General features: G+C 50.2%; 4 protein-coding genes across 4 annotated transcripts; 2 read left to right on the top strand and 2 right to left on the bottom strand.

Annotated features, from left to right (window-relative positions):
• Positions 1-314: 314 nt before the first annotated feature.
• PEX2_082710 (Transcriptional coactivator SAGA-type complex, Ada1/Tada1) lies at positions 315-5,609 on the top strand (the record flags this gene model as incomplete). The annotated part of the gene is made up of 11 exons (XM_016745541.1): positions 315-359; positions 408-1,715; positions 1,769-2,177; positions 2,237-3,337; positions 3,391-3,552; positions 3,614-3,681; positions 3,784-3,844; positions 4,050-4,262; positions 4,393-4,667; positions 4,731-4,839; positions 4,936-5,609. 11 exons carry the CDS (start codon positions 315-317, stop codon positions 5,607-5,609), a joined length of 4,425 nt encoding a protein of 1,474 aa, XP_016595354.1.
• A 566-nt stretch (positions 5,610-6,175) lies between these two features.
• PEX2_082700 (U4/U6-U5 snRNP complex subunit PRP6) lies at positions 6,176-9,178 on the bottom strand (the record flags this gene model as incomplete). The annotated part of the gene is made up of 2 exons (XM_016745540.1): positions 6,176-6,319; positions 6,407-9,178. 2 exons carry the CDS (start codon positions 9,176-9,178, stop codon positions 6,176-6,178), a joined length of 2,916 nt encoding a protein of 971 aa, XP_016595353.1.
• Positions 9,179-9,380: 202 nt separating this feature from the next.
• On the top strand, positions 9,381-10,789 carry PEX2_082690 (dimethyladenosine transferase; the record flags this gene model as incomplete). The annotated part of the gene is made up of 5 exons (XM_016745539.1): positions 9,381-9,525; positions 9,570-9,619; positions 9,676-9,897; positions 9,954-10,018; positions 10,099-10,789. The coding sequence occupies 5 exons, from the start codon at positions 9,381-9,383 to the stop codon at positions 10,787-10,789; spliced, it is 1,173 nt and encodes a 390-aa protein (XP_016595352.1).
• An 80-nt stretch (positions 10,790-10,869) lies between these two features.
• PEX2_082680 (GTPase-activating protein GYP1) lies at positions 10,870-13,097 on the bottom strand (the record flags this gene model as incomplete). Its single annotated transcript, XM_016745538.1, has 8 exons — positions 10,870-11,034; positions 11,091-11,183; positions 11,235-12,115; positions 12,168-12,649; positions 12,708-12,824; positions 12,905-12,914; positions 12,988-13,003; positions 13,074-13,097. 8 exons carry the CDS (start codon positions 13,095-13,097, stop codon positions 10,870-10,872), a joined length of 1,788 nt encoding a protein of 595 aa, XP_016595351.1.
• Positions 13,098-13,411: the final 314 nt, after the last annotated feature.

Here is a 13,411-nt window from a genome sequence, read left to right as displayed (position 1 = left end):
TTGAGCTCTCCCATTTTCTTTGTTAGCCAGATAAATTCGAAATCAGTATGAATGGGGGTCAAGTCTATTAATATCAAATGCCCTGAGTTGTAGACAACAAAAAGCAAAACAAAGAGGTGCGTGGCAATGACAAATAGGAGGTGGCCGTAATTGCCTTCCAATCGTTGCCAACAAATTCATCTGCATAGCTCTCTGCAGCTCCGCACGCCCCTCTGACGTCTTCATAAATACTGGAGAAAGGGCGAGTCATCGACCATGTGCCATGGGGCTTGCACAACGCCCTGAGTCCACGCGAAGTACGTGAAACCTGAAAGATGCCGTCTGGAGCTCCTAGTAGCTCCCGCCGCTCGCGCCCAACGGTATGTACTCGCATTTTCTGACTTGAAAGATACTAATCGTCGGTGAAGCTGCGTCAGGCTACATTTGTTCTCCCGAAAACAGGCCAACGCCTAAAAGGCCTCGTTAACCTCCGAAACTCCACGCCAACCTCCAACGACAACGAGGAAAGGCGCGGGCTCCTCACAAACGAGATCCAACATTATGAGGGGTACCTCGACGCGCTCACGCGCCGTATCCACGATAAATGGACGCAGACAAACCAGTTCGTTAGATCCGAACAGGGCATTGGGGTCTTGAAGTACAGTCTTGCCTATTTGGTCGGATCTCTTGCAACTTTTATCCCCGCGGTCTCGGCCATGCTGGGCCATCAGGATGGGAAACACATGGTGGCTACGGTCACGGTCTACTTCCACCCTGCCAGATCTCAGGGTGCAATGTTCAAGGCTTTGATCTGTGCGTTCCTGGCGTTCTGCTATTCTACCTTCTTGACTATTACCAGCATGTTCGTGGAGATGTTTTTCCAGGACACATTGGAATTGACTGCGCTTGGCCATGCGGTGGTTCTGATAGTGTTTTGTGGTGGTGGCCTTGGCTTTGTCGGTTGGACCAAGCAACGACTGGGCGATCCTCTGGTGAACGTTGCCTGTTCACTCACTGCTCTGTCAACAATCACCCTTTTGACCAAGGAAGGTTCTGTGCAGAGCGGCGACATATCTCTTGCCAAGATCTTCCAAGTCTTGAAGATGGTTCTGATGGGCGTCGTGGCAGTCATGGTTGTATCCTTTTTCGTTTTTCCCATATCAGCGCGTAAAAAGCTGCGCTCGAACCTCGTCACGGTCACTGATACATTGGCTCTAATGATGGCACTTATCACGGAAAGCTTCTTGAGCGGGACTGAGGAGGTCCTTGTTTCGACCGAATTCGTTGACGCAGAGGCAAAGCACCGCAAGGCCTATAGCCAGCTTGACAGGCTTGTCCGAGAAGCTAAACTTGAGCATTATGTGGCAGGCACTGAAAAAGAGTACAGGCTCGAAAAGAACCTCGTCCGCTGGGTGCAAGATATCACTCACAATATGGGAGGACTTCGTAATGCAGCTTCTCTCCAGTTCAGTTTGATTCGTGAGACTATCGCCCGCGAGTCTACCTCTCCGGAAGATCTGCAGGGTAGCTCTACTCATGTGGACTATTTTACGCCCCTCGAGCGATCCTGGTCATTCCCCGATGGGTCCTTTCTGGAGCCTATTGTTGAGCGACCAGAGGAGGAACTATCTCCAGGTGGTTCCCACCAACTTGGAAGTGCTGAATCAACACCAAGACCCGCACTTCTTCCAGCAGATGTCTTTACTATATTCATCTCTCACCTAGGTCCTGCAATGGTAAGTTGGAACTCAAGAAGTATTTGATACAATTCAAGGCTGACCAGAAGCAGCGATCTTTGGCCTTTACATTGAAAGAAATCTTCAAGGAAATTCCATTTGGGCCTGCACCACACTACAAAGTCTCAGTAAATGGTCGACTGCGAATCAGTCTTGACCGGGCCCTTGATCTTTACAAAGAATCACGTGAGAAGACACTCGCAGCCTTGTATCAACAAAAGGAGACGATGAAATTGAAGACCCGCGAAGCTGAAGCCGACCTTGAGGAAGTTACAGCCAGCTGTGGCCATTTCAGCTTTTCTCTTCTCGAATTTGGAGAGCAGCTCCGAGAGATGCTTTCCATCTTAGATGAGCTGCAGTTGGAAGTAGAAGAGCGGCCTCATGGGCGAACCTGGTCATGGCTCAAAGTCTGGCAGTGGTCGAGAAATACAGACACCGCTAAAATAGCCTCCTTTCATGCTGGTACGTATATCTCCACATACCAACTGTCGAGACGTAGATATCATGTTAACTCCCTACAGAATCAGCTTCCAGATCTTTCAATCCACCCGCTAATGAGCAGGCCCTACATGGGCATGCTAGGCATGCATCAGATGGCCTAATTGCACACGATAGACTGTCAGTCAATGTTCAGACACGAAAGGGCCCCTCAGAAAACGACACAACAAAGCAAAGACTCGGTTACCGTTTATGGAAATGTCTTGGGTTCTTCCGACGAGATGATACGAAATACGCGATCAAGGTTGGTGCAGGAGCCGCCATCTACGCGCTGCCTGCTTTCCTTCCTTCCACTCGCCCGTTCTATGGGCGCTGGCGAGGAGAATGGGGTCTGTTGTCATACATGCTGGTTTGCTCAATGACAATCGGGGCTTCGAATACGACGGGGTATGCCCGTTTCCTCGGTACTTGTTTGGGAGCAGTTGCTGCTATCTTCGCATGGAACATCACCGCTGGAAATGTATTTGCTCTTGCATTCTTGGGATGGATAATGGCCGTTTGGACTGGATACATCACTATCGTTCGTGGGAATGGACCCATGGGCCGGTTCATCATGCTCACCTACAACCTCTCCGTGCTATATGGCTATTCTCTCTCTCAGAAGGCGGCAAATTTCGACGAAGACGAAGGCGGTTCTAATCCAATCATGACTGAAATTGCACTTCATCGAGTTGTTGCTGTGTTGTCTGGATGCATTTGGGGAATCATCATCACTCGAATGATTTGGCCCATCAGCGCAAGAAGTAGGCTCAAGGAGAGCCTGAGTCTTCTCTGGCTGCACCTCAGTCTTGTCTGGAAACGCGATCCCCTCTCCATCATGGCTAAAGGCCAAAGGTCTGTATTATACATGACACCCCGACAGAAGCTTGAGATTGAAAGATTTCTGTCTCGACTGGAGTCTCTTCAGGCTGCGGCAGGCTCCGAATTTGAATTGAAGAGTGCATTCCCCGAAGCCTCTTATGCCAACATTGTTCGCCGTACACGCAGCATGGTGAATTCTTTCCATACTATGAATATCGAGCTGATGAAGAATGATTTGGCTACTGAGGGTGAAATCAGCCTTCTTCAATACACAAAATTAGAACGGCGACAGCTATCTGCTCGCGTGAGCCATCTACTATCAGGTCAGTCCTCTTGCAGCTACCGTGCACTTGATGCATTGCTGACTATCTTCTAGTGATTGCCTCATCAATGAAACTCGAGTACCCTTTGAATGATGTGCTTCCTAGCATTGAGCATGCCAGAGACCGATTGCTTGCTCGCATATATCGCTATCGCCTGGATCATGAAGCATCTCAACAGACCACAGATGAGGACTGTGCTTTGCTTTATGCCTATAGTAAGTATTTCTTTAGTTGCTGGTTATATCTGGTACAATATACTGACCCTTGTACTTCTAGTTTTGGTGACGGGCCAATTATCGAATGAGATCACGGAGATCATTGCGGAGATCGGACAACTCTTTGGGGTATTAAGTGAAGATGTAGTTCAGCTAGCTTGAAAATCTAGCTAATCAATCTGAAAATCATATAAAATTACATTGTAGTGAAATATATGTAACCACATTCAGGGCAATACTGCTAAGTTTGGCGCACATCGATGTATCCGTTTCTGGCGTCTGGCGGGGAACCGTAAGTCGGAACCTCCCCTTCCACCCAAACCCATCGCCATCTCTTTCACTCCATCAATTTTCATCTTCAATTCATCGGGTTCTCTTATGACAACATTCTCTCTTCCTTCATTTCTAGTTTGAACCCTAGAATCCTCCTTGATGAAGGCGTAGGTGCCAATATTCCCTGCCCTTCGGCGTCGCCCGTCGCGCTCTCGCGAGTTCAGCAACCATGCAGATTGATCCGGCAGCTCTGAGTCGGAGTGACTCTATCTCAAATCCAAAAGGCGCCGTGCCCAACGGCTCAGTATCCGCGAAGACCTCCAGAGCTCTAATATCAGTGCCTCGGCTGGAGCTGGAGCATGCCTACACGGACCTGAAGGCCGCCATCGGAGACAAGTGGGCCGAATACAAAGAGTCTACAGCGCTGTTCTTACTAGGTATGTCTGGATGCGCGTGGAATTGCTGGTCAGAGAGCGATTGTTTGAGCTCCGCGGGGACTGTTTCCCCCCTTCCCTTCTACGTATTGGCCTCGGTTCGATCACCTCCTGACGTCTTGCTTCATGATAGGACATTACAACCAGAGCGAATACTCGTCACGCGTCGACTACTTCTTGTGCGCCGATCCTAAAAACGAACATCTACATAATAATTTTGTATGCGCGCTCATCGGAAACCTCACGCGAGACCTCCCCGATCATGGCGTCGCAAACTGGGTATCGGCCAACGATAAACCATCAACGGTGTCGAAACCCGTCTCCGGAGATGCTGCGGAACAAAGATTGAAGACGGAGGTCATGAAATTACCTCCGAGGGACCGTCGGCGCATAAAGGGAATCCCAGAGGTATGTAGTCGCAAACGATGACGAACACCTTCGCCGCAGAGCCCGACAGCTAATGATCATCAGCGAGATCCCAATGAAACGGCTCCTATAGAGCTCGAAGAAAGCCATCTAGCTAAGCAATTCAAATTACCCAGCCAGGTTCCCGCAAGTGCAGGCGGGCTGAACAAAACTAGTAAGGCGATACCCTTCGCGTCGAACTCGAGATATCCTCTCCGTTCCCGTGGTCCCCTACCAGGAAATAACTCCTAACCATCCTCCTTCATTATAGACTGGGAACTCGAAATCCGAAAACGCTATGCTCAGCCTCTCGCCGCAGAAACAGGCGAATTCCCCGATGCCGAATCCATCCATGCTCGCATGGTCCCCATATGTTACGAAGAATCTTTACCCAGCGGTGCTGGGCTCCCATGTGCTGAGTTCATGGCAATTGCGACGGAAACTTTCGTGAAGGAAGTTTTATCCGCTGTGTTCTCGCGCACCCGTTCGAATGGCCCCTCCGGCACAATCAATAACATGATGATGCGTCAGTACCGACACCAACTAGAAGTTGAAGAGCTTGCATTCACACGTGGAGAAATTGCAAAGGATGCTGCCACAGGCCTACTCCCTGTTGAAGCGAGAGAGGCCAACATTCGAAAACCATTGGGCGTTAGAGACCTGCGATTAACTTTGGAGCTGGGCGGTGGTGTCCTCGGCCACATGCCACTCATTGTGGACCAAATCATGAACGGATACTTCGAAGACGAACTCGAGACTGAAAGACACGAACGGTTGGAGAATGGTGTTGGTGAGCCGCATCAAGAAATCAAACCCGAAGACGAGATGGACTTGGACGAAGATGAAGACGAAGACGGTTCTCTGTTAGACTGGGAAGGCGGCACACTGGGTGATCGAGATCAGTTGAGCTCTTTGCTCGATGAGTGTCTTTCCATGGCCGCATGAGAATTTTATACCCCCGCTGTCTCTTTTTTTCCGTTTCATACATGCCACATTACATGCTTTTTCTGCTCTTTTTTTGTTCTACGGTTTTGGATGGTGGCTCACGGCGTCTGGGTACTACCAAGGGAGGCTGTCACTATTTGTGACGCCACATGATTTGCATATGGATTTGGAGTTTGAAGATATTGTCTTATCCGTTCTCGATCGCCTCTGCCTTGTCCCCTATGTTTCATCCCCCTCCTATTTGGTCATGTACAGTATCACTTCTTAAGGGACAAGGCGAAGCAGTCGAGATCTGGAGGATGAAGGGAAAGCTCAGAGAAAACAAAGAGACTAAAAAGCTGAATGGCTATGACCCCTATTGGGAAGAGGAGGTCAAGCTCGTGCGATACCCATGAATTCTACTTTGCAACTTGGTTATCTTGAGAAGTTATTACATAGTTACATAGTAGGACACTGGACTTTTAGACGTGAGTCTAACAGAGACTGATCCCTGCCAAAGATTGATTTCCATGGGCGGTTTGCCCCCGAAACGCCTGTAGACTATACACCCACAAAGAATACGCCAGCTAGTTGATGGTATTTGCGACGAGCTTCAAAATCTCCTCGGTAGTCTTGTAGGCATTGGCTGGATCCTTCGCAATGGACTGCCAGAACTCACCGTGCTTGGGTTCCATTGAGATGCACTTCGACACGACATCTGATCGTTTTTCCTGTATTGTAGATGTCAGCTGAACATTCCAATAATAACATAAATCCCAAAAAAACGAATGGTTGAAGCGAGGAAGGGAGTAACGAACCTCAGTGCCATGCTGCAAAAGGAACTTGTAATACCAAGCCCAGCCGTCACCGTAATCACTATCCAAAACGATCGCCTTCTCAAACCAGGTCATGGCCTTCTCCAACCGACGCTCGCCCCAGAAGATACGCGCGACAGTGATGAAAAGAATCGGGTCATTCTCGACCTTCTTGATAGCCTCCAGACTGCGTGCCTTGCGTTGAGCGCGGGGCTCGAGATACCAGATACTTTCGCTCCACAGAAGCCCCGATGATGGAACTTCCTGGATTGCGCGCGCCATGAGGACCTTGGCCTGGGCAATGTTATTGGCGCGACGTTCAACACGCACACTTTCGGTCCAGAGCTCTGCGCTTTTGGGAACGGCTAAACGCGCTCGGTCGAGGACGGATCGGGCTCGGACCACGGCGCCTGCTTTTTCTTCTAGGCGCGAGGCAAGTAGCCACAGCGCAACGGATTTGGGGCAGGCTCGGGTGCCAGTTCCGTATGCCTCGCGCGCTTGCGGGAACTTGTTCTGCGCTTCGTAGATCTGGCCCTTGATCATCCAGAGCTTGTCGGCCTTCGGGAAGAGTTGCAGGCCTTGGTTGACTAGATCCAGAGCGTCGTCGATGTTGCCGAGCTGCCGCTCGAAAGCAACGCTCTTGGTCCACACGCGATCTGTGCCGGCTTCACGGCGGGCGGTGGCCAGAAGTTCTCTTGCTTGATCTGTCTTTTTGGCGTCGGCCTCTAGCTTGACAGCAGCCAGCCAGATATCTTCGTTGTTGGGGTTTTGGTTGAAGGCACGGCCGAGGACTCGTCGAGCATCGTCAATATCTCCAGACTGCCATTTCTCTTTGGCAAGGAGGAGCCAGAGCTCCTCACTCTGGGGGCACGCTTCGACTGCCTTCTCCAGAACCTGCCAGAGAGCTTCTTTGGTGCCGTGGTTGCGCTCGAGATCCGCTGCTGCGAGCCAAATGGATCGGCGGTTTACAAAGACCCGCAGGGCGTAAGCGTAAATTGCTCGGGCAGTTTCGTAGTTACCTCGAGCAATACTGGACTTTGCATCGTCCATCCAGATATCTTTTCGGTCATCATCCTCATCCAGGCCCCATCCGAGAGTCTCTTGAATGATACTGCCACATGTAAGCACGGCGCCTTCGCCTTCGCATTTCTCGGCTTCTGTGATCCATTCCTCTCTCTTGAGCATGGCGTTCTCTCGGGCCAGGGACTGAATAGCACGCTTCATGACATTGACCTTGGCGAATGTACCCATCTGCTCCTGAAGTCGAGCTGCAGCAATCCAAATTTCATAGCTAGTAGGAACGGCCTTGCGAGCAGCGTTAAGAACCTTTTGTGCATTTTCTGGGGTTTCAAGGCGAGCAAGGGCAAGCCACAACTCGACCGACAGAGGAATAATTTCAACCGCCTTTGCCAACAGCAAGCGCGCATCGGCGGGATCATCTTCTAGATTGACAGCTTCTTTCCAGATCTGCACCGATTGAGGGATGTGCAAAATAGCTTGTCGAAGAACATTCTTCTTGGCACGGGTGTCCGTTTCTAATCTCATGGCCTCGGTCCAAAGTCTTGTAGAACGATCATTGTTCTTGATAGCATTCGCTGCAATGACCTTTGCGTTGTGGCCTTCATTGAGTCGAATGTTTTCCAGCCATGCATCTTCGCTTTTGGGGCAGAGCTCGCACCCTTTAGCGATAAGAGTCCTAGCAGCCACAATCCGGCCAGCAAGCTCCTCCAGGCGAGCTAAGGCAATCCAACCGGGAGCATGCTTAGGATTGGTCTTGGTGACGGATTCTAACAGGGTGCGAACTCGCTTGATATCGCCTACCTCGACTTCGCCAGCTTTGGCTTCTGATTGTGTCAAACTGGTAAGGTAACCCTTGGGATCGATATTTGTAGCAGTCCCGGACTTATCACCGGATGACCCTAGCGCAGCCTGATCGAGTCGGACCTTCAGCACTTTATCACGCGCCGCACCGATATCTGCAAAGTTCATCAGGGTCCCGTCGGCGTTTTCTCCTTCGTCAACCGTCGTTTCCGTGCCATCTTCAGCAATTGTCGTGCCATATTGAGCTGAGTCTCTCGCGCCAGCAATCACACTATCCGGGACAGCGTAGTGTCTCTGTCGGGCATTCTGTTTATCTCGTCGATTTTTGCCCGTCAAATCTCCAACCTCCGGGAGGTTGGCCCAGTCTTCTTCAGATACCGAGGCGAGTGTGCGTTTCAGGTCGGCAAATTGGTGTTGGATCTTCGGGTTATTGCGTTCGTATTCTAGTTGTTCTGCTTTCTCTCGAGCTTCCCTGTAGGTGGCAAGCGATTCAAGTCGGTACTCTGTCCAAACAACCGGGGCTAACCCGATAAACAAATGGTTTCGGAGGGGGAATGGGAGGGATATGACTAACCTGCGAGCTCTCCGGCGCTTATCCATCTTCTCATCTACCTCTTGGTAGATGCGGTCTGCCTCATCGTCTTCTTGGTCGAACTGTCCGTATGCGAACAGCCCAACCTCGTTGTCGGGATCCTGGAACCGCTCATCTTCCTCCTCCTTATCCTCTTCTTTTCCACCTTTTTCGCGTGTAGTGGCGCCGTAGGCAGTGGGTGCAGCAGCTCCCAGAAGCTGGGCTCTCTTGGTGAGAGCAGCCTGGATCTGTTCGGGCGTAGGTCCTTCACGCGCCGGGCCAAGATCGGAGCGAGTGGTGAATCCTGTCGCACCTCGACCTAGACCAGCAACATAATTCTCAGGCGCTGCCTGGCTTAGGAAATCCTTTCGTCCAGACGCCATATTGGGCACAACACAACTCAAAGAGCTCGACGGCGACGGCGCAGAAGGCAAAGGCGGGCTCGGGAAAATGTAATTCCGGCACCGGCAATCTTATCGCAAAAAAAGTTCCCGCCCACATTGAAGTCCATGTGCTTTGTTGCCGCAGGTTTTCCCTCTGGATTCTTTTGATAATTGTCAGATTCTAGAGGCTCATTACTACAAGATGCCCAAGGTTAACAAGCAGAAGCGCAATAGCGCTGCTTCGCAGGGCCTGTCAGATGCTGCTGCCAAGACAAAAGCCGCTCACAGCATCTTCAAGATGAACACTGATATTGGCCAGCACGTTCTAAAGAACCCTGGTATTGCTGGTAGGCACTGGTGTTCACTACACTATTTCTTCTGTGGCTAACAGGTGGCTATCTAGCTGCAATTGTGGAAAAGGCCGAGCTCAAGCAAAGCGATGTGAGTTACAAAAGACATTGATTGGCTCAACAAACACTAATAGTGTGAATCAATAGATCGTCCTCGAAATTGGTCCCGGTACTGGTAACTTGACAGCCAAGATTTTGGAAAAGGCAAAGAAGTGCATTGCTGTGGAATTGGATCCTCGTATGGCTGCAGAAGTCACCAAACGCTTCCAGTCCACTCCATACCAAAAGCGCCTGGAGGTCATTCTTGGAGATGTGATGAAGACGGAGCTCCCATACTTCGATGTCTGCATCAGTAATACTCCCTACCAGGTACATACATCCCCAGGTCCTTTCCAAAGGTTGTTCCCGAGTCTAACAGAGTCAAGATCTCTTCTCCTCTCACATTCAAGCTCCTGGCTACATCTCCGGCGCCCCGTTCTTGCGTACTCATGTAAGTTCCAGTTATCAAGGCTAGAAGTTTTCAGAAACATTCTGTGTAACTGAAAGCTTACATGTTAACCTCCCATACAGGTTCCAACGTGAATTCGCTCTGCGTTTATTCGCCAAGCCCGGCGACAAACTTTACAGTCGACTTTCAGTCAATGCGCAAATGTGGGCCAAGATTGACCATATCATGAAGGTTGGCAAGAACAACTTCAAGCCCCCGCCGCAGGTCGAGTCGAGCGTTATTCGAATGGTCCCTAAGAACCCACGGCCACAGATCAACTACGAAGAGTGGGATGGTCTTTTGCGAATTGTTTTCGTACGGAAGAACAAGACTCTCCGGTCCAGTTTCATTGGTACGACAAGCATCATGGAATTGCTAGAGGCAAACTATCGGACATGGTGTGCGCAAAACGACATTCCGGTGGAGGATGGCCCGGTGGAAGTCGCCAATGACGATGCCATGGCAATGGACATGGGCGAGGAGCAAGAGCAGGAACAGGCTGTCGAGGAACCGGCCGACGAGGTCATGGATATGGACGATGACGATGTTCCTGATTTCTTCAAGGAGAGCACAAATGCCCGCCTCGAAGCAGCACTCAAGAATGGAGCTTCGCGCAAGAAGCGTGGCAAGGTTGCAGAATTAGTCCGTGAGAAGGTGCGCCAGGTCCTAGAGGATGACACTGATCTCGGAGAGAGACGCGCGCGAATGTGTGATGAGAATGATTTCTTGAAGTTGCTGTGGGCATTCAACCAAAAGGGCATTCATTTCAACTGAACGAGACAGACGATGTCTGCCCCGGGAGAAAGCATCCGAAAATAGAAGTCGGGAATTCGGATCATGAATTATGATTACTATCAATAAAAGATACCATTTTCAGGAGGTTCATCGCCAGCAGGCCGGAGGTGAGCACGCGAGTCTTGAAACAGGCTTTGCCAGATAAATGCTTCGCTGAGTAAGAGCTCAATGTCTTTCTCGGTCCAACCCTTCGTTGGCAATGCTTGGAGGAACATCATAACCTCCTGGAAGAACGTTAGTTTCTGTTTAATAGTGGCGATATTCGATTCCGAAATCGTACCTGGAAATCCATCTTGACCAATTGATCTGTCCACTTGACTAAGAATGCAGCGCAAACATAAAGGTGGAATCGAGAGAAGCCCTGCTCCTCGGCCTAGAATAACAGTCAGTATCATGCAAAGTAGTCCTGTGGAGGGAAACGTACCATGTACGTGTCCCACATGCGTATCGTGTTCTTGATGCTCATTTCCCGCATGAGCAAGCAGTTCATCCATCGGAAACTAAATTGCATAAACTCCACACCTTCTTGCTCTAGGTGCTTTGCGAGTGCTGCATCGATGCGCACTGTCAGGTCTCGTAGTGCCCTGACCTGTCGGTGAATGCCAGGCTGAGCATAAATGTAATTGTCCTGGATACCGTCCAGCAGCTTTGTCAAACACCAAAAGGTGTCTGCTTCCACTGCATCCAACACACTCCGAGGCAATTGGCCTGGATCCATTCCATTTTCAACGTTCAGATCGGTTATGTAAACACCCAGAAAGACCTGCCAGAATGGCGTGACTAGATCATTAATACCTTGAACATATCCACTTGCTGGGTGTCGGATGGCCCAGAGATAAAGGATGCGTTCCAAAGACCGCTGGGTAGCTTCATAGCCATACAGCGGAATGTGAGGGCTAGTGCGTGGAACATCAATACTAATCTGGTGCCAAACCGCCTCATCAAGTCCTCTGCCACGGCCCTTGGTCGAAGGAGGGTTTGCAGAGCTTGCCCCACTACCTCGGTCAAAGGCCTGCCGGACTCCGTCAAGGTACTCCTTGCGCTTCCGTTCCAGAGTGGAAATGCGTCGCTCACTATTTGTAGGAAGATACCCAAGGAGAAGTTGCCAAGTCATTGGTCGCACTTCTTCCGGGACACCTGACCACGCGAGATCCCGCAGCTCGGTGGGAGATACCGTACTTGCTTGCAAGATACGCTTGAACTTGTTAATTCGCGTGATGCGACTCGAGTGGATGTCCCTCTCTTTGGGTGAAGCATCTATAGGAGGTGGGGAGTGGTTGATGAGATTCAAAGCATTAGCAGGGTCTATAAATGTCAGCATGTTCCTACTTTTTTTTAGCCATCAACTCATACATACCTTGTAAGATGTCCTTGTATTGAGGCCGGAGGATCTTCTCATCCCCCTTACGAGCAGTTGGATACAGCGGGGCACCGCGCTCCTCCGCAATATCTGAGCTATTCGCGCGTTGCCTGTTGGCGGCTGCTAATCCATACCCCAGTGTTGAGGGGTTGCCTGCCCCACCACTGAAATCAATATTCTGGGCCTTCAAAGGCGCGGACCTTTTCCTTCTCATACTAGCAAGACTAGGGAGCCCGAATTCGTCTTCATCATCATCGTACACAATCTCGTCATCATCATCTTCTTCATCATCATCTTCCGTGGGGTCACGGCTCCACTCGTCGACCCCTTCGGTCATAATGCCGGGGTAGGGCTGCCGGGGAGGTGAGGCAACTAGGTTTCCTGGCCGTCGAGGCAAGTTTGATGCAACATTTGAAGCCGATGGCTTTGGTGGTGTTCTTGGGGCGGAGTGGGAGGAGGTAGGTCTGCCAAAGAAGACACTTGTCAGTCATCGTTTCCGATCAATTTCTGGATTTGTGGAATGCATTGCTAACATACTGTACAATATTGGCATGTGAGTATGATGCGCCAACAACAGTATTCGAGCTATAGAACTTCGACGATCCCTGGTTTAGGGACGCATTTCGGCCAGCCCAGAAGGGTGAATCGGCACGTCTTCAAAGGACATTAGCATTCAATGGACCTTACAGCTGATTTTATAGCTGTAGAAGAGCGCATATAAAGCTTTCACTTACTCCGACTTGTCTGTGAAATGGGAAGAAAGGCCATGTAAGCTATAGCTGCGATTAAGATGCAAGGGGAGGCAAAAGATACGAACCAACCTGGACCATTTCCTAGTGATACAGTTAGCTCAATGTCACAGCAGAATTCAAGAGAACCTTAGGTCCAGAAAGATAAACTTACCTGTTTCCCTTTTTTGTTCGCCATCGTATGGGGATTCCGAGAGTGGTGTGCTCATGCGGGAGTCTAATACACGTGCGGGGTGCGACTGTAATAGAACGATAACCGTATATCCTGCAGCCAGGCCATGTAGAGACTGAATAGAAGATCAATAGAGCATATTTAAGATGAATAGACTCGAAATGAAAGGCAAATCAAAGCAATATTGTAGGTTCTCACCATGTATAGATACAAAATGTCTAGCTTTCATCCCGAGTCCGGCATGAAGACAACGCATTATGTAAGCGCTCCGCTTGGGGAATCCCGCGGTCCTGCACTTCGCAACTTCTTCTTCGCTTGTT

Source organism: Penicillium expansum (assembly GCF_000769745.1).
Source record: "Penicillium expansum strain MD-8 chromosome Unknown contig275, whole genome shotgun sequence".
NCBI classification, from domain to species: Eukaryota; Fungi; Ascomycota; class Eurotiomycetes; order Eurotiales; family Aspergillaceae; genus Penicillium; species Penicillium expansum.
Note: the sequence above shows the minus strand (reverse complement) of the source record. Positions and strands in the feature narration are given on the sequence as shown.